The following is a 21,054-nucleotide window of genomic DNA, read 5'->3' as shown; positions in this document are numbered from 1 at the left end:
TGAACACAATTCACCGTGCCATCCGCCATTGCCAGCTAAAACTCTATAGTTCAAAGAAGAAGCCGTATCTAAACATGATCCAGAAGCGCAGACGTCTTCTCTGGGCCAAGGCTCATTTAAAATGGACTGTGGCAAAGTGGAAAACTGTTCTGTGGTCAGACGAATCAAAATTTGAAGTTCTTTATGGAAATCAGGGACGCCGTGTCATTCGGACTAAAGAGGAGAAGGACGACCCGAGTTGTTATCAGTGCTCAGTTCAGAAGCCTGCATCTCTGATGGTATGGGGTTGCATTAGTGCGTGTGGCATGGGCAGCTTACACATCTGGAAAGACACCATCAATGCTGAAAGGTATATCCAGGTTCTAGAGCAAAATATGCTCCCATCCAGATGACGTCTCTTTCAGGGAAGACCTTGCATTTTCCAACATGACAATGCCAAACCACATACTGCATCAATTACAGCATCATGGCTGCGTAGAAGAAGGGTCCGGGTACTGAACTGGCCAGCCTGCAGTCCAGATCTTTCACCCATAGAAAACATTTGGCGCATCATAAAACGGAAGATATGACAAAAAAGACCTAAGACAGTTGAGCAACTAGAATCCTACATTAGACAAGAATGGGTTAACATTCCTATCCCTAAACTTGAGTACCGGTAACTTGTCTCCTCAGTCCCCAGACGTTTACAGACTGTTGTAAAGAGAAAAGGGGATGTCTCACAGTGGTAAACATGGCCTTGTCCCAACTTTTTTGAGATGTGTTGTTGTCATGAAATTTAAAAATCACCTAATTTTTCTCTTTAAATGATACATTTTCTCAGTTTAAACATTTGATATGTCATCTATGTTCTATTCTAAATAAAATATGGAATTTTGAAACTTCCACATCATTGCATTCCGTTTTTATTTACAATTTGCACTTTGTCCCAACTTTTTTGGAATCGGGGTTGTAGTCTGTTGGCATACCTGTGAGATGATCTCCTTCAATTACTATTCTCTGCTTCAAACAAAACTCTTTAATAAATTGCATTCATTCCAATGACTATAATTTGCTCTGAAAAGATTATTGTGTTACAATGTTCGGAAGTTTTTTGACTGGAAGCGCAGAGCACCAGTGAAGGCGTAGAGAGCCAATTAAAGAGCATCCTTCAAGATCCTGAAGCCTGTGACCAGAAAACTGTACAAAATCAAACGTTTAGCTGCAACCTCATACACTGCATTAGATGAGCTGAGCTGTAAGATGACACGATTCCTTAAGCGATTCAACAAGATGGATTGAGATAGTAATGAATATCTAAAGCCTGGACTCCTCATGAGACAATATAAAATCTCATCTCATTATCTGTAGCCGCTTTATCCTGTTCTACAGGGTCGCAGGCAAGATGGAGCCTATCCCAGCTGACTACGGGCGAAAGGCGGGGTACACCCTGGACAAGTCGCCAGGTCATCACAGGGCTGACAATATAAAATACATCTTGATATTCCTTTAGCTATGAGGCAGCAGAGAAGAACGTTGTACTAAAATTTCTTCCCCAGTGGTCCATATTTGTCACATCTATTGCAGTTAAAGGTTCTGACTGCAAAGTTGAATTCTGGGCAAAAATGTTCTATTTCTATAGCTGTTGGAGTTTTGAGATGTTTTGCTGCTGTACACACCATGTATCCAACGTGTCAATGTTTTGCTGAGATAAAAAGCCTCCCGCATTTTACAATTCCGGAGATTGCTGAAGCAAGTGAGCAACAATATCACATGACCACCGTGGGGTGTGTTTGACTTACTTTTAACCAAAACAAGTCGGCAAAGGCAAACATGACGGACTCTGCTCTCCTGCCAGCTAAAAGCCAGCGGAAAAGAAAAGGAAAACGTGAAGGTAAACCAGCTAGAAGGCGCACCAGAAAAGCGATGAAAACCAAAAGGTTGGCCACAAGAATTTTCGTGAAGGGACAGATTGACTGGTGGAATCGACTGAAGGACGAAACAAGCTTGAAATCTGACGAAGAATCTGCAACGCTTGTCTTGGATTGCTGAGTATGAGTATGGAGTTATACACCTAATATTTTGATTTTACAAAGAAACGATAACACAAAAGCAGTAACAGAGAAAAGAAATATTTGTCTATTGTTTCAAGGATCTATTCATGAATGTCAACCACAAATTACATCCCTGCGACTCAAAACTCTCCGAGGTCGATGCAGAGTCACAATGTTTTCTGCGCATTGCCATCTTGGTGTGAGACAGTTCCATAATTGTGCTAATGAGTTCAAGCTCCTTGCGTTCGGCTGTTTCTGTAGGGCCATACTGTTTACCTCAAGAGGTAGGATATTCAGTCTCAAAACGGAGGAAAGTGACTTTCAGCACATCAAAATGATCACATCTTGTCCACATGATATCGTTCTTGCAGGACATAGGAAAATGCCATGCACAATAAAAAAAGTAAACATTTCAGATGAGTTTGCAGTCAGTACCGTTAAGGCACCAGTCTCGGCTTCATGCTGCTTTGTTGGAGCTACCTCACCTCTTCTCCACCCTGCAGTGAAACAGTGATAATCTATTTCCCTGCCTGTCTGACTTAAATATACCCAAATCAGAACTTTCTACATCATTGTTTATGAGTCTTGTGTTTTGTATTTCTGAGCCATTTCTTCCACCTGTTTACCCCCTTTATTTACTTCTCTCTCTATTGTTGCATTGTATAATCACATGCATTTGCACCGGTACTGTTGTTGAAATAAAATCTTCAGCTCAGGTTGTTGAACTAAATCTGTCCAAATGGGTTTAATTCCTGAAGCATTCCCCATTACCACTACCGTCTCTGAGTTTTTGTGTGACAGTACTGTCAGAAATATTGTACTTGCTGAAACCTTGTACAGTACTTGCTATACCTGTCTTTGAAGAATCTTCGGAAGCCAAAAGCCACAAGTTTAAGAAGGGCCTCTAAGACGAAGAAGACGGTGAAGACATAGTTGCAGTACTTCAACGCTTCCTCTAGATACTGTCGGGGAAACGTTTTGTGTTTGTAAAATTGTATTTGAAAAGAACACTTTTCAAACAAAGTGTTCTACCTTAAAGACAAAGTAAAGCTAATGGAGATCTGACTCACCTTAGGCTGGTCGTAGTGCTCTATGGACATGGTGACCACGTTGATGCAGATGATGAAGGTGATAAAGAGGTCCAGGTAGTGGTTAGTGCACAGTGTGTGGATGTAGAGCCGGGCTGGTGAGTAATCTGCGTAGTAGGGCCGCTGCTGTGCTTCTGTTTCATACAAACACACATGCGTATATGCAGAACAGCATATTCAGCATAATGCAGGATACATGCAGTATAGCTAATTCAATAAGGCATAGGCAGGAAGTATTGAGCACGAAAGGAACAGTGCAGCAGAGTAGGAGATCTTTATAATGCTGAAGCTAATACACCATGGAATCAAGTTAGTAACATTAAAATTCATATCCCCGCTGAACTCGGCTCCCACTCGTGCATCATGCCTTTGTGAACATGCTGTATTTGGGAACATGCCTTTGTAAACATGACAGTCATTGGCTATGTGTGTGTAAACATATCCATATAAATGAATGTGATTGTTATGTGGTGAATACAATATTTAGTACTGTTGAATGAGTCTTGATTTATTAGTAGTGTTAGGGTTCACGATTAAATTTCATTTTTCAATTTCAGCTTGAATCCATTCTTCTGAGTCTGCCATACAATGCATGTTTACGGTTTAACTTATCAAATGACAAGAGAGAAGCCAGAAACTACTGTATACTTATATAATGATGCGCATGCAGGTACAAGCTAACAGTTAATTTTCAAATCCAAACAGATCCAAACCAAATGCAGTTGCTGTGTTTAAGGTCTGCCAAGCAAAATCAATTTTCCTGTCGTTTGACATCAATTATGATGACAGGCCAAATAGTAAACCAGCAGTAGGACATGGAGCATCTCACCAAGCTGCTCATGTCCGACTTTTTGTTCATCCTATAATGCACTGCATGAAGCTGACAGCTGCTCATAAATCACTTGTCCTTACAGGGACAGTTCCATCTTTTTCTTTTTCTTTAAAGCCTCATCATTGAGACCTATTATAAAAATGCACTCTGCCAGAGAAGTCACTGCCTTCCTGAGGCTACTGGCTACTGAGTCCAGTATTCAAATGGCAGTATCAGAGCTAAAAGGGTTCATCCTCAAAATTTGTCCTAAATGACAAACTGCTTTTGAAACAATGGCTTTGACATGCAGGTGCATCAGAAGGACATTGTGTTTAGATCAAATCTGAAATTCTGTAGTGACTCTGATATATGGACTTTACAAGGCACAGTTGCAATCCACCAATTGTAGAACAATGGCCCATGGGAAGAGTGTCACTGAAAATAATAAAAACTGTCTGGCTTTACACTAGACATCATTACTTAGGTAGCTTTACCTTGGCTGGCATGGCAGTCACTTTTGCATAAAATAATGCAGTAAGCGCATTTCCCTTATTGACTGAGTCATGTAAAACCAAAGCCAATGCTTTTAGTGTCTTTAATTCTCTCATGAGTGGTCTGGATAATGCTGCCCATACTTTCTTTACACACAATGATTCAAAGGCACAGTGGCTGAGACGTTTATTGAGCCAGGGGGATTTTAATTTTAATCCTCCCCTATCGCTCCAGCAACGCAATGTGGCTCAGTATAACTTCACACAAACCTGAGTCTGAATTAGGAAATCGAAGGTAAATGTTATTGCTCCTACCCATTCACTGTTCTCAAAGAGTATAATCAAAAGGTCAGAGACTGCATTCACAGAACAAGTCTCTAACTGACCCTGTGTGTCAAGAAAATCGCTCTTGAAGACCTGTCATGCTGGATTTAGCGGTGAGGGATCATGCAAACGCAAACATGCTGCAGGCCATCGCAATCCAAGGCCACCAACACAAATCTAAGAGGCTTTTATCTTTTTATGTAATTATTCGTTTCTTTTTTGCTCTCTCTTTCTCTCGGTCTCTCTTTCTCTCTCAGGCTCTGGAGGCAGGCAGTGCTCAGAAAAATAGACTACCGACCAGACCCACAATTCTCCTTACTCCTGCGCCTTTTCTCCAGCAACCGCTGCCTCTTCTCCTCACGCAGGCGCGCCTCCTCTTCTTCCTGGTCCTGCCGACATTTGTGGAAGTTCTCCACCACCACTCCCACGAACATGTTCAGCACGAAGAAGCTCACAATCAGCAAGAAGGAGATGAAATAAAGCAGCATCCAGGGATTGTGGTTGACTACCGGCTTTCAGTGACAAGGAAGAGAACAAAAAGAGTGGCCTTTCAAATATTCAACACAAAAAAACAGTTGGATTTTTTTTGTTTGTTTATTAGTACGACCCTCCAAAAACAAACCTGTTGGTCGACACCTACAGCATCCAGACCATCATACATAATATTCACCCAGCCGTCCTTACAAGATAGCACAAACAGCGACATGAGAGCCTGAGAAATAGAAAGACAAGGCCATTGAAATTACAGACTCATGGATTCGTGGAAGTCTAATTGACTTCCAATTTTGGATTCAGTCATTAGATGCACTAGCTCATTAGGCATGTACTTATCCATTATAGGACTGTGCATTAAAACTCCCTGATGATTTCGTCAGGGTTATTAAAGCAAAGCCGATTACATAGAAGTTCTAATGTATATTTTGAACTCTACATGAGCATTACTTAAAGGCATAGTGTGAGGTCGCACATCAAACTTCTATAAAATTCATTTTCAAGTCACAAACAATCAATTTAATAATAGTATAACAAGGAAAACAGAAACAAAAGAAAAAAAATCTTCTGGGTATTTTTTGAGGGGAAATAATATTTTTTACCCAAGTCGATTCATATTTTCCAGTGAAACTCTGTGAACCAAGAAGTGTGACATCATTTCAATAATAACAATGGCTGCGATAGACAACACACTTGAAAGCCAATTGAAGGATGACTGGGAAAGTTCTTCTTCTGTTGTATCTGAGGTGGCATGAGTGATTGAAGAGTTAGAGGGGGAGGAAGAGATTGATGCTTGGCCCCTATATGTACAAACTAAATGCAATCGACTCTGAAAATGTAGAGCCTGAACAGCTAGATATGGAATGGCGACGTGACTGATCATGAATGGGCAAATGGTAGGCCACTACTGTATTTAGATCCCATCCATATCGCTTGATCCATATTCAGTATCATGACTATAGAGGCAAAGAGTGCAGACATGCATGCATATGATTTTCAAAGCCCACAACACCAATACAGTCATGTCAGTATGCACAGCTAAGCCAAACAGGCACCTTTACGACTTTAAGAAAATCATTGCAAATAGAGGGTCTGCCAGGACAGCAAAATTAACTGTTGGATCTAGCATGAAGTGTACAATGCCTTGCAAAAGTATTCATCCCCCTTTGTGTTTGTCCTGTTTTGTCACATTACAAACTGGAATTAAAGTGGATTTTTGGAGGGTTAGCACCATTTGATTTACACAACGTGACTACAACTTTAAAGGTACAAATTGTTTTTTATTGTGACACAAACAATAATTAAGATGAAAAAACAGAAATCTGGAGTGTGCATAGGTATTCAGCCCCTTTCATAAGAGCTGGTTCAACCAGTTCACTTCATAAGTCACATAATTAGTTGATGCAGATCCACCTTTGTACAATCAAAGTGTCACATGATCTGTCACATAATTTCTATACAAATCAACCTGTTCTGGAAGCACCCTGACCCTGCAACATTACTAAGCAAGCAACATGAAAACCAAGGAGCCTCCAAACAGGTCAGAGACAAAGTTGTGGAAAAGTATAGATCAGGGTTGGGTTATAAAAAATATCCCAAACTTTGAATATCCCAAGGAGCACCATTAAATCCATTATAGCAAAATGGAAAGAATATGTCCCCACTACAAATGTGACAAGAGAAGGCCGTCCACCAAAACTCTCAGACCGGGCAAGGAGGGCATTAATCAAAGATGCAACAAAGACACCAAGGATAACACTGAAGGAGCTGCAAAGATCCACAGCGGAGATGGGAGTATCTGTCCATAGGACCACTTTAAGCTGTACACTCCACAGAGGGGGGCTTTATGGAAGAGTAGCCAGAAAAAAGACACTGCTTAAGAAAACATGTTTGGACTTTGCCCAACAGCATGTGGCAGACTCCCCAAACACATGGAAGAAGATTGTCTGGTCAAATGAGACTAAAACTGATCTTTTTGGCCATCATGGGAAACACCATGTGTGGCACAAACCCAGCACCTTGAGAACAGCATTCCTACAGTGAAGCATGGTGGTGGCAGCATCATGCTGTGGGGATATTTTTCATCTGCAGGGACAGGAAAGCTGGTCAGGATTGAAGGAAAGATGGATGGCACTAAATACAGGACAATTCTGGAGGAAAACCTGTTTGACTTAGCCAGAGGTTTGAGACTGGGACGAAGGTTCAGGTTCCAGCAGGACAATAACCCTAAACATACTGCTAAAGCTACACTGGAGTGGTTTAAAGGGAAACATTTAAATGTCTTGGAATGGCCTAGTCAAAGTCCAGACCTCAATCCAACTGAGAATTTGTGGCATAGCTTGAAGGTTGCTGTACACCAATGCAAACCCATCTAACTTGAAGGAGTTGAAGCAGTTTTGCCTTGAGGAATGGGCAAAAATCCCAGTGGTTAGATGCGCTAAGCTAATAGAGACATACCCCATGAGACTTGCAGCAAAAGGTGGCTCTACAAAGTACTGACTTTTGTGTGTGTGTGTGTGGGGGGGGGGGGGGGGGGATGAATACCTATGCATAGTCCAGATTTCTGTTTTTTTCATCCTAATTATTGTTTGTGTCACAATAAAACTACAATTCCACCTTTAAAGTGGTAGGCATGTTGTGTAAATCAAATGGTGCTAACTCCCCAAAAATCCATTTTAATTCCAGCTTGTAATTCAACAAAACAGGACAAACACCCAGGGGGATGAATACTTTTACAAGACACTGTATGTGTGCAAGTAAGGCTAGCTTCCATCATAGTACATAGTACTTGTACTTAATACTTGGCTGTTTGAGTATCGGTATTTCGACAGCATATTACACTAGGTATTGCTGTCACTTGTTCAGTTGGCACTAGAACTTTCTTGTCTAGAAGTTCAGCATTTCACGTACCTGACTTTTGCACTCGTTGTATGTTGCTCTGGATAAGAGCATCTGCTAAATGCCATGCAATGTAATGCCATGTAATGCAGTACAGTAAATAATGAATCAATGATGTAGGTCTATAAAATAATGATAATACCTATGTGTTACATGTGTCAGGCTATGTGTTGTACTCACTCTACAAAAAGAGTGCAATACAATACATCAGCTGATAGTCAGCCTCAGGGTAAAGTCCAAACCCAACTCTTGACTTTATTCTCCAGCTCAATAGGATGTTGCTGGATTTAAGATATAATTGATTATATTCAGTGTCAGAAATAGGGGTACAGTAGGAGTCCATTTCTGTCCTCCAAGATACAATCTACACTAATGTACCCCTCGGGCTTATTATTGGACCTCAAGGTAACTACCTTTTTAACACCAAAAAGATCTCATCTCATCTCATTATCTGTAGCCGCTTTATCCTGTTCTACAGGGTCGCAGGCAAGCTGGAGCCTATCCCAGCTGACTACAGGCGAAAGGCGGGGTACACCCTGGACAAGTCGCCAGGTCATCACAGGGCTGACACATAGACACAGACAACCATTCACACCTGCGGTCAATTTAGAGTCACCAGTTAACCTAACCTGCATGTCTTTGGACTGTGGGGGAAACCGGAGCACCCGGAGGAAACCCACGGGGAGAACATGCAAACTCCGCACAGAAAGGCCCTCGCCGGCCACGGGGCTCAAACCCGGACCTTCTTGCTGTGAGGCGACAGCGCTAACCACTACACCACCGTGCCGCCCTATGGGCACCAAAAAGATACTTAGGGTATATGTTCCCAAGCAGTAAATAGAGGGTACAAATAGGTCACTGTTCCCAGTAGCAAGCCTTTGTACCCCTAAAGGTACAATAATGTACTTTATTTTCTGAGAGTGTTGTGTAAATTAGATGCACCTCTTTGAAAATCCACTCTTGTATGTCATCCAATTGGCAAAGCAATCATCCTGAAAGCACTTAAAACATAGTGCTAATGTGGTTGAAATGGGCTCATTTTGCTCAAACAAAACGTGTCCATTTTTGCACTTGATGACTGTCTGTCAGCCATTCAAACAACTGTTGTGCTGAATGCATACAAAACCTTGCAACACAATAATGTGGCATCTTTTGAATGCAAAAAGAATGTGAGATGAACAGGATAACAGCAACAATCTGCCTCAGTAAGTACATATGATGGCTTTTGTTTACAAAGATGGTTCATGAAATGGCATCACTACAGAAGATTACTTGAGCTTGCTGAAGATTTCTGTCTTGGTTGCTAAGGGCCGTGCTAGGTGCGTAATTCAGGACTGGGTGGGTATTTATGAAAAATTTCACTGAAAATATTTTTCGGCCTCAGAATTCACTCTCAGAAATTTGATGTGCTACTCCACAGTATCCCTTTAGATTTTCAGACTGACTCTTACCTGCCCCAAATTATCAAAGTTGTACTTTCTCCGAATCCATTTGTAGTTGGCATGTAGGCAATCTGATTTATTTGTGATGTTTCTTGTGTCCAAACCTTCACAGTGGTAAAACTTGCCTTTAAAGAGCTAAACATTTGAAAAAAAAAGAAGTTATTTCACTTGTTTAATGACCCACATACAAAACACCTTCATTTTCATTTACACAGATTTTCATTCTTATAGACATTTCATTCTTATTGACCTCAAGACCTCACCTGAACTCCAAGAATGCCAAAGACAATGAAGAAAGCACAGCAGATCAGTACTATGTTCCCGATGGGCCTCAATGATGTTATCAAGGTTTCAACCACCAGCTTCAGTCCAGGAGCACGACTGATCACTCTGTCAACACAAAAACAAACTCTATCCTTAGGTGTGCTCATGCTCAGCATTTACACAGTGCATGTTTTCTGAATGATACTTATGACTGAGATGTAGCCAGAATGAATTATAATTTAAATATGTTCCAGGATAACAGGGATTATGATAGCCACATTCACTGGATATGAACAATCACATGCTCTGATTGGCTACTCTACTACTAGGATATCAGCTCATATAACGTGAGTAGAGAAAAACAAAATCTGGAGTGTGTTGCTGAACCAACCGAGGATGAAATAAAAACTCTACTCGAAAACTAAACCCCAAAATATAAAAAAAAGCAACGAAAGTATTTGATGGTAAGAACATACCTTTTTTATTTTTCAAGAATTTATATTATAGCATTTTTCACAAATTACTACTGTCATTTCGCCGGCTTGTTTACATTCTTCAATGTGTTGAATTTTTTTTAGACTGGTCCAAAAGCTCAAAGAAGTTTGAAAATTACATAACTGAAATGTCCAAGGAAGAATTAAATAAATGTCTAAAGCTATTCTATACCTCAGCATGACAGCAAGACGGAACTTTACTCTACAAAAAACAACAACATTAAAGTCAATTTGTGCAGCCATCAATAGGTTTTTAAGAAGTCTGCCTAAGTGGAAATGATTTTGTTGGATTTTTTGTATAAAGTTTTTATTTATCAAATTTGCAAAAACTAAAACTAAAAATGCTCTGTTTCTTAAAATCCAGTGAATGTGGATATAATAAAACAATTATTCCACTCAATCTCGTCATCCACTCGGTGCTATGCACCTCGTCGGCTATCAGCTCATGTATGATTCGATTTCATGAAATAACTGTTAAATAGCTGACATATCAAGAAAATGTAGCAGTACATCCTCTATAATTAGTATTGAAAAGCCAGTGTAACCCCAAACTCTAGCCATAACAGATCCTGACCTTAAAGGCCTCAGCGTCCTTAGCAGACGTAGAACCCTCAGAATGCCAAAGATCTTGTTCCCACTGGTGGATGCCAGAGACACCAAGATGTCAATGAGCGAAACAAACACCAACACTCCATCCAACATGTTCCAGGTGCTCTGCAGATAACTATGCTTTCCTGAATAGAAGCCAAGAGCCACCACCTACAAGACCAGCCATGGCAACTCAGTAAGCTACACCAACACTGCAATATTACTTCTGGATATTTGTATCAAATTGAAACTTTACTACCTTCACAGTCATTTCAGCAACAAATATCACAGTGAATACATAATTGGAAATACTGAGGAACAATCGCTCCTAGAAAGGCAAAGAGAACAGCACATAGAGGATTTCATCACAACATGACAATGACATTAAGATACATAAATACTGTCAGTTGCAGAAGTATTGGCAAAGACCAAAAAATGAAATATGAAAACATAATTTTGTATTTAATATACAGTACTGTGCAAAAGTCTTAGGCACATGTAACGAAATGCTGGAGACCAAAAATGGCTTAAAAATAATGAAATGAAATGTTTCAACATTAAAAAAATACTATAAACAGCAGTAAGCCATAATAAACGAAACATAGTTAATATTTAATGTGAGACGACCCTTTGCTTTAAAAAAAAAACAACAACACAGTAGTACAATGAGTGCAGTTTGATAAGGAAATGAGCTGTAGGTTTTACTGAGCATCTTACAGAACCAGCCACAGTTCTTCTGGACATTTTGACTGTCACACTCGCTTCTTCATTTTGCACCAAAACCCAGCAGCCTTCATTATGTTTTCTTTTTTAATCTGAAAAGCGCTCTCTTATGGAATATGCTGCTCAGACACAAATAATTTTTTCCTGTAACATTTAATTTTGTGCTGGAAAACAAACGTTTGGACTCTAAAATGTTTTTGTACCGACTCGATAATGTAGAAGTCATAAAATAGAACTCTATAACAAAGTTTGTATGAAAAAAATAGGGTGCCTAAGACTTTTGCACAGTACTGTATATCAGTATAATCTCACACTGAATATATAAATCATGAGAATTGTAACCTTTTAGCCTTAGGAATTCTCAGAAGCATGTTCCCATTTATATTTAGATTTTTTTTATGTTCACCTGCATGTTTGGAAACTCATCCATGACCTCAGCTACATGTCTGAAAATGCCCATATCCACTGCTTGGGCAATATTTAAGTTAACAACCAGAGCTGTAATGAAAATGTAATGACTACATGGTAAAAAAAAAAAAAAGAAGTGGTAAATAGCCTGCTACAGTAATACAAGTATTTATACATATACATATAATTTCTAAAAAAAATATTAGTCAGAGAATAGTCTGTGAGAATTGTGATCTCAATTCCAAACTAAGAAAAAAAAAAGTTATTTCAATTTCATCAAGAATTATGTGGTTTTAGTGCCAGTAATTCTGGGGCTGACTGTCTGAATACAGATTAAAGTGTCTTCACTAAAAGCTGAGGTCATAAGAATAAATTCAGAATAAATTCAATAATTGAGCTTACTGGGCTATTGGACTGAATGTGTGGTCTCTCCAGAGCAATAGTGATGCAATTAAGGAAGATAAAGACTAAGACCACATGGTCAAACATCTTGTGTGAGATGATCCTCTGGCAGAACATGCGAAACCTACATTACAGAAACACAAATGAGTTTAAAGAATACAGTGTATGGTTACGAGATTTGAAGTGATGAAGACTACTCACCTGTTCCGTGGAGAGAATATATAGAGAGACCATTCCTCATGACTTTTACACCACTTGGGTTTGTATGCATCTAGCATCCTCTTCAGACGAAAACTGAAACTCTGCAGCATAATAACAGACTGGATTCAGAAGGAAGCTTCTTAAAGCTAGCATTTTCCTATTTCTCCCTTTTACACAGGAGAGGCAGAAGCTTGTTGTTTTCCATATTTTATAGCTCTTGAAACTCCATTTCAACACAGAGCCTCTTGACTGCTGATGTACCACAATGCTGGATCACTGTAAAGGTTGCTTTCCACTCATCAAAATAAATAAATAAATAAATAAATAAATAATCAAGCAAATTGTTCTCCTGAATCACTTAGTGTTACAATTAGTCTCGTTACAAGTCAAACCCATGAGATGACATCCTTTAGGAGGAAAAAAAGCCCATCCATCCATCCATCCATCCATCCATCCATCCATTATCTGTAGCTGCTTATCCTGTACAGGGTCGCAGGCGAGCTGGAGCCTATCCCAGCTGAGTATGGGCGAGAGGCAGGGTACACCCTGGACAAGTCGCCAGGTCATCGCAGGGCTGACACAGAGACAAACAACCATTCACACTCACATTCACACCTACGGTCAATTTAGAAACACCAATTAGCCTAACCTGCATGTCTTTGGACTGTGGGGGAAACCGGAGCACCCGGAGGAAACCCATGCAGACATGGGGGGAACATGCAAACGCCACACACGGCCGCTGGGCTCGAACCCTGGACCTTCTTGCTGTGAGGCGACAGTGCTAACCACTACACCACTATGCTGCCAAAATAAATAAATAAATAAATAAAGCCCAAAAAGAACTCATGACAGCACTGTTTGTTTATTTTTTTTATCCTGACGCCCTGTAGCCCAATTGGCCTGTCAGTTGCCGGTCTCTTACGAGGCTGTCTGCATCTATGGACCCTTTTCACATGACGTCACGACAAACGCGGCCGCCATTTTGGACATGTACTACCAGTAGTTTATCACAGCCAACATTGAGGAACGGCAGCAAAGAAAGTTTTTACTTTCAGCAAGACTTCCATCATGCCACTATATTGTTGTGCACCTGGATGTAGTAACCATCAACAAACAAGGCAAGGTTTATCATTTTATCGGATCCCGACAGAGAAGATGGATAGCGGCCATTAACAGATTGGCAGCCCTCGGCATACCAGCGCTTGTGTAGTGACCACTTTGTTGGAGGTAAGACGAATAAAATTAGCCAGAAAAGGCATTACATTGCTGTTAACATTCTGTGGCGGCGAGTGTGCAACCAAATAGGTTAAAATAACCCATTGTAACCTCTTTGTTCTTCTGTAGTAGCTATTGTTGACTAGCTAATGTCAACAAGTAGCTGGTATGTTACTGTAGCAATGTTTACATTCAGTCATTTGGATGACTGTTAAAACCTTTCAGTCTCAAGGTTTTCCTTTACTGTATTTACTAGTTTACTGTAATTATGATCCGGCAGCTATTTACACCGGATCCAGTATAAATAGCTGCCGGAGCCAACGTCCGAGGTTCCGGAGCACGCTCCGGCTTGCTCTCCCTCAAATTAAGCAGCGCGCGCCGGCTTGCTCCCGGAGTGCTCCGGCTTGCTCTCCCTCAAATTAAGCAGCGTGCACCGGCTTGCTCCCGGAGTGCTCCGGCCGAGGTTCCCCTCAAATTAAGCAGCGCGCGCCGGCTTGCTCCCGGAGTGCTCCGGCCGAGGTTCCGGAGCACACTCCGGCCGAGGTTGCCCTCAAATTAAGCAGCGCGCTCCGTAACCTCGGCCGGAGCACTCCTGGAGCAAGCCGAAGTGCGCTCTGGAACCTCGGCTGGAGCACTCCTGGAGCAAGCCGGAGCGCGCTCTGGAACCTCGGCTGGAGCACTCCTGGAGCAAGCCGGAGCGCGCTCCGGAACCTCGGACGTTGGCGTGTATGTGTATGGCGATGGGTTTTTAACGATATAGGTATACAGATCATGTGGGCTGAAGTCAGGTAAAGACGAGGGCTTCGTGTACTTCCGTACGTCAGTGAACAATCCTGGTGGAAGCAGGTAAACGTCGTTCTCTAAGCCTGCTAACCTCAATTTTTGCAAATACCTCTCCCTCTGCTCGCCCTGTAAATGCCCTACGTCGCTGGATAGTGAAGGTGTTTTCGGCATCTCGCTCCTTTTTCTTTTATGTTTTTCGTTTGTCGCCTTCCTCGCATTCAAACTGATTCGAGCCGAAGTCCACTACATGTCCAAAATGGCGGTCGCGTTTACAAAGGTCACGTGACTGAAAAGGGTCTATTGAGAGCACACTTCATTTACTGCTGGTTTGCTAGGCCTTAGCTTCCCCAGACAACCAACCATTCATACCTCTGGGGAATTTAGAGTCGCTAGTTAACCTAACTGCATGGCTTTGGGGTAAATCAGATCACCCAGAATAAACCCACACAGACACAGGGAGAACATGCAAACTCCAGTTGGCTGCTGGGCTCGAACCCAGAACCTTCTTGCTGTGAGGCAACAGTGCTAACAACTACACCACTGTGCCTTCGTGAGCAATGGTTAAGCTACTTTAAAAACGTAATTTCATAATCTAGAAATTATTCTATGAATAATGCAGCTTATTTACATTAGAGATATCTTTCCAGGGAAAGCTTCACATACAGCTCCATAGCACAAGCAGCTTAACTAAACCGAAACTACATTCATAGTCGTGTAATATCACCTCTATTGCTCATATATAAACATTGGTTACATACCAAAGCAGGCCTCAAAAATGCATATATAATTTCCAATATACACAATGTTTTTTTTTTCTTTTTCAAAAACTTAAACTTAAGTAAAAAGGCAGATTCCATTACATGTGCTCTCAATCATGCACAACTACACTTCTACTGCTGTGTGTGATTTGGCAACTCCTGCTGAACTGAACAGTAGAACACAATACTACTGTTTTCATTGAATTCACCAACAACTGTGTCACACTCATTTCCATATATATTCTTTACATATTTAAAAATGTGCAATAATATGAAACCATTTTAGAACATGGGAGAAACATGGCATATATTCAAATATATATTCAGTCAAACTGTGTGATTTAATACCTTTAATACTTTTAACTTCTTTTGGAATGCAGATCTGGCAACCCTGCTCGTAGCACATACTGTGTGTTACAAACACATACTGTACATGAAATTTATTTATTTATTTATTTATTTATTTATTTATTTATTTATTTTTGCTGGCCTCATTTTTTTAGACTGCAATCAGTGCAAAAAGTTGCATTTTTCACTGTGCCTCATTTGTATACAGCTTACTCAATGTGTTCTTTGCAGAATAAGTGACATTGAATAATTTTTGAGCACATGATTGATTATGAACTGTTTATCCAGTGGTTACAAGATCATCAGGAAGAAATCATTTATATTGATTGTATCTTGTCTTAATTGTACTGCAATATGGTTTGGATAAACAGAGCTGCCAAAAGACTGCATTTAATGTAAAATTCAATTGTGAAATGGATAAATAAGGGATAAATAAATTTATTAGGGATAAAATTAGCTCATATGTTTAAAGTGTTTAATTTTCTGTAAAGCTGCTTTGTGACAATGTCTGTTGTTAAAAGCACTATACAAATAAACCTGACTTGACTTGAAATCCCTGTACCTTTACATCTGCAAATAACCTTGATTTTTCTGTCACTGATATTTTCCAGTGGAAAATAGATTATCAGTTGGGAATCTCTCCAATGTAAAAAGCCAATCTGCTGCGACTGGTAGTTTTCTAACTGTAGTTGGCACAAGTAACCTCACCCATATAAAAAGGCACTATGAGGGAATGAATTTGCTTTCACTAACTAAATTGATCATGGGTCAACAATGCTTTCATGAATGTTGCTTCATTTCACATGAACAATGTTTATCTTTAAAAGAAAATGTATCAGAATTGTGAAATTCTTATCCTCAATAGAGAACAATATCAAAACTTTTCAAAACTTCTCATTCACAGTAGAGGACAGTATCAGCACTTAAGTGATTCTCATTCTCAACAGAGTGCAGGATCAATATTCTGAGCAATAATCATCCCCCAAAAAGCAATATATAATTACACTTTATGAGTTTTGTCTAGGACTGTCTGGCACTATCAGGGCTTTATAAAACCTTGTGGCAGTTTTGATATTCAGCCTCCACTATTCCCAATGGAAACCACACTGATGATCTGGAATGCAAGGAAGAAGAACAGACGCTATATATGTAACTGTGGTTTTACAGCTAAATGGACGACCATCAAGCCACCTTGGTCACTTGGGTTGGTGAGAATGGCCAGCCACTTGGGGTCATGGTAACAAGGTGATGACTATACTTTTGGCTTTAGGTCAGGAAATGATCTCACAGGAATACTCATCTAGTTCAGAAGGTAACCTGGCATTCCTCCACTTAGTTGTAGAACCATGGTAACCTTTCATTTTAACAACCTAGAAGCTACTTGATATAAAAAAGTAAAAGCACCATTACTTGTACCAGCACTGACTAGCACAATGGTAATGTCCTTGCACAAATGACTCTGCATACTGTATGTGTACTGGGTTGTGTGTTTGTGTGTCTTTGCAGCTGTGTGTTTGCTCACATCGTCTAGATCCTCCTCTGTGGGGGAGTCCTCACGGCTCAGCTCTGAGGGCAGCTCTGTGGACAGGTGTAATGCCCTGCCATTGCAGTCATGGTGCTCTCCTGATGGGCACAGGCTGGGGAGTGTGGGCAGCTCAGGGAAATCCAGAGAACCTGGATGGTGCAGAGAGCCACCACTGGCACTCCTGGCTTTTCCCAAAATTATTCCTTCTGGTTCCTCATCCTCAAAGCTGCCTCTGCCTTCACCCGAGAGTAGAGACTCTCTCTCGCCAGATGTATCCTTCCTCTTTAGACTTGGGGCTCGACTCAAGCCGTTCCAGCTTGACCTGCGGCTGCCCCAGTTACTGCCTGAACTACATGGGTGACAGGGTGATTTGCGTGGGCTTGCCTAAAAAAAATCAATATATTATTTTTCACAACATTTTCATAATAATTTCTGCTTATCACGCAAAATGAATAAATGAAAAGCACCACTTTTGACTCAGTAAAGCCACTTACCAGTGATCTCTGATCATAAGCAATTGGATCAATAGAAATCCCACTACCACGTCTTGACTCCTCTAAACTGAAGATGGAGTCTGTGCCAAGAGAACTCTTTGGTGTGGGCATAGGAGTTGCGTCTGTGCGCATGATGATCGGTGGAGGCAAATTACCACGAGAGTCCACATGCCCATTTGCAGACATCATCAGAGAGTACATCTTCAACTCTGCTAGTAATAATTGCAAGACAGCAATCCATTTTAGGAAAATAGAAAGAAATATAATGGCAAACCAACCCCTGACATAATGTAATGTACATCCACAGTCCACTGGATACACTAAATGGGAAGATATTTCATACAAGACCCATAGTAGTGAAAACAATTTTCCTTGAGCATCCAAATATTTTTAGTGATTATTGTAAGAAACAATAACCTGTGGCACGTAATTCTCCCATCTTCTCCTCTTCTTCAAAATTAACTGACCTCTTCTCCTCATCTGCATCAGACTTGGTGGCATCTCCCTACAACGTAGAAAACTCAGTTTAAAACTCTTTGGCATCAGTAAAACCATTTGGCAGCACTTTATTTTAGGAACTTGTACATAAAATGGGTTAATTAATGCCTTTTAATTTGCTTAATAAAGCTCATATTAGACACTTATAAAAGGTTTATTCACTATGCATTGGTCTATTCATAAAGACCTGTATTACTACATAACTGGAGATTAGTTATGTAAAAATGACTATGAGTATATACTGATAATATTAATGTAAAATTTCAAATCTTATTAGTCTTAATTGTCCATGTTAGACCTTTAAGTTGTAGGCATCAAGTAATTGCAGTTTATGGCTTTAAGAGCTCTTGGTGTTCGGCTCAGTGTCGCTCAGTTAACTGAGATAACGAGCTCTCTTTCTGAAAGTGCTGTGATGCTTGTTTTTACACACTCGTCCTGTTTCACACAAACTGCATCAGCACATCAGAAGAGACCAACCATCTATATAAAATAGGAAAATCTACATAAATTATTCAGTGTTTTTATTGGGCCATATTTAGAGTTGATGACTAACATTAAAAGATACATCAATACATACAGTCCTGTGCAAAAGTCTTTGGCGCATATAAAGAAATGCTATAGACCAAAAATGACTTAAAAATAATGAAATGAAATGTTTCAACATTAAAAAAAAAACACTATAAGCAGCAGTAAGACGTAATAAATGAAACAAAGTCAATATTTGGTGTGAGACGACCCTTTGCTTTAAAAAAAAAAGTAGTCTCAGGTACAATAAGTGCAGTTTTATAAGGAAATGATCTGTAGGTTTTACTGAGCATCTTGCAGAACCACCCACAGTTCTTCTGGACGCTTTGACTGTCACACTCGCTTCTTAATTTTGCACCAAAACCCAGCAGCCTTCATTATGATTTCTTTTTTAATCTGAAAAGTGCACTCTTATGTAATATGCTGTTCAGACGCCAACATTTTTTTTCTGTAACATTTAAGGGTAGACTGACTTTTAGATTTTTCAAGTTTAAGTCATAAAAGAATTGTCCCTTACACCCAGTTACTGTTGTTTAGTGGACCAAAAGCTACTGAATTCGAATCACAGATTTCCAATTTTATTAGTTTTTTTTTAATAGAACAATTAATGAATTTAGTGCCACATAGCCCTAAATTCTCTGCTATTTTTTCCTGCTTCACCGTGATGCAATACAAAATACTACGTCATGCATCATGTGGTGGGCTTTCCACGTTCATGCAAGGCATTGTGGGAAACTAATTTGAAACAGGAGAGAAAAATGGAGGATGTGAGTGTGCGAATGAAATGTGAAAGACCGACTACAGTAACGGAAAGTGAGAAGAAAAGAAGTTATGTTGTGAAGGAAAGTAAACACAGGACCAAACTAATAAATAATCGGCGGTCAGCGAGCACCTCGATGTGATCAGCTGTTTGTTTAGTGACAGAATGATGGAACTGTCAGTGCAGTCAAAGGTAAACCTGCGCACGCGCATACAAACTTCCTCTGTCTGCGCGAAGGGAGCGATTTCATGCACATTATTTGTTCGGGAATCCTCTCAAATTAAATAACTTCCCAGCCACAGAATGGCCTAGGTTCTTTTTTAAAGATATTACAGAAATAAACATGTATCACAATGACCAAATTTCAGAGGGAACGAAATTTCACCAATTTTATGAAACCGAAAGGCCGTCTACTTTTAATTTTGTGCTGGAAAATGAATGTTTGGAGCTCTAAAATGTTTTTGTACTGACTCGATAATGTAGAAGTCATAAAACAGAAATCTATAACAAAGTTTGCATGCAAAAAAAAATAAAAAATAGGGGGCCTAAGACTTTTGCACAGTACTGTACATTGCAAAAGGACATTTTGAGAGTTTTGCTATTCAGGTGCATAATTTGTTTTCCTTATGCAGCACATTATGAATATTGAAATGACTTGTGTACTAGTATAGTTTATGCCTACCAGTGTTTTTTTTTTACACATATGATCCCCTTTTAAACAAGAACTTGTCTATAAGCCTAAAATTATCAGTTGAAGATCCTAATAGTAGTTACATTTTTCACACTGTGATATCACGAGAGGCTGGCTGGCTCTAGGCGGGACCCTTCGATCAGTGCAAGGACACAAAGGTTAAAATAAATCAAGGTTTTTAGCCCGGTGGCCGCCCAATAGCAGGCGTCCGTAACACAGGGAAGCATTTCAGTGCAAAATCCTTCAGGTAAGAATTCCAGATAAGCTTTTCAACAAATACTCCGCCCAGCAGGTTCCACTCAGCAACGAGAGTCCATGAACCTCTCTCCTCCACATTCACACTGGGAGTTTTTGAGCTCTCACAAAGCCCTCTTACTCATTAGGCCCTCATTGGCCACAGGTGTGTTGCTGGGTTGGGTGCTGAGGGTGAAGTTCCCAACTCCACCACCAGATGGAGTTATAGCTGCCAGAAGTTGGAGCCATCTGCGTGTGACATAGCGCCCCTCGACGATGCAGCCTCTCGGGATATCACACATCCCCCTGCTCAGGACTGACGTCCTCGTCGGGCTGAAGGTTGCAAAGAGGACATCTCGCTGGGACAGGGCGTCCGCATTGCCATGGCGCCTGCCAGCCCTGTGAACAACAGAGAAGTTAAACGCTTGCAAGCTTAAAAACCATCTGGTAACCCTATTGTTTGTCTCCTTGTTCTTGGCCATCCACTGCAGAGGGGTGTGGTCAGAGATCACCGTGAAACGCCGGCCCAGGAGATAATATCGCAGGGATTCCAGGGCCCAGGTAATG

General features: G+C 40.5%; 1 protein-coding gene across 1 annotated transcript in view; it reads right to left on the bottom strand.

Moving 5' to 3' along the window:
* The window catches only part of cacna1ha (calcium channel, voltage-dependent, T type, alpha 1H subunit a), a 120,060-nt gene that overhangs the window by 15,085 nt on the left and 83,921 nt on the right, over positions 1-21,054 (bottom strand). Inside the window, exons 13-25 of the mRNA XM_060943017.1 lie at positions 18,197-18,284; positions 17,780-17,988; positions 17,283-17,669; positions 12,657-12,757; positions 12,456-12,579; positions 11,182-11,250; positions 10,909-11,093; positions 9,840-9,966; positions 9,586-9,711; positions 5,367-5,456; positions 5,064-5,256; positions 3,101-3,252; positions 2,883-2,992 (exon numbers count right to left, since the gene is read on the bottom strand). Coding sequence (XP_060799000.1) covers positions 2,883-2,992; positions 3,101-3,252; positions 5,064-5,256; positions 5,367-5,456; positions 9,586-9,711; positions 9,840-9,966; positions 10,909-11,093; positions 11,182-11,250; positions 12,456-12,579; positions 12,657-12,757; positions 17,283-17,669; positions 17,780-17,988; positions 18,197-18,284 — 1,961 coding nt within the window. The remainder of the gene's footprint in view (positions 1-2,882; positions 2,993-3,100; positions 3,253-5,063; positions 5,257-5,366; positions 5,457-9,585; positions 9,712-9,839; positions 9,967-10,908; positions 11,094-11,181; positions 11,251-12,455; positions 12,580-12,656; positions 12,758-17,282; positions 17,670-17,779; positions 17,989-18,196; positions 18,285-21,054) is intronic.

This window comes from Neoarius graeffei, chromosome 16 (genome assembly GCF_027579695.1).
Source record: "Neoarius graeffei isolate fNeoGra1 chromosome 16, fNeoGra1.pri, whole genome shotgun sequence".
Classification (NCBI taxonomy): domain Eukaryota; kingdom Metazoa; phylum Chordata; class Actinopteri; order Siluriformes; family Ariidae; genus Neoarius; species Neoarius graeffei.
Note: the sequence above shows the minus strand (reverse complement) of the source record. Positions and strands in the feature narration are given on the sequence as shown.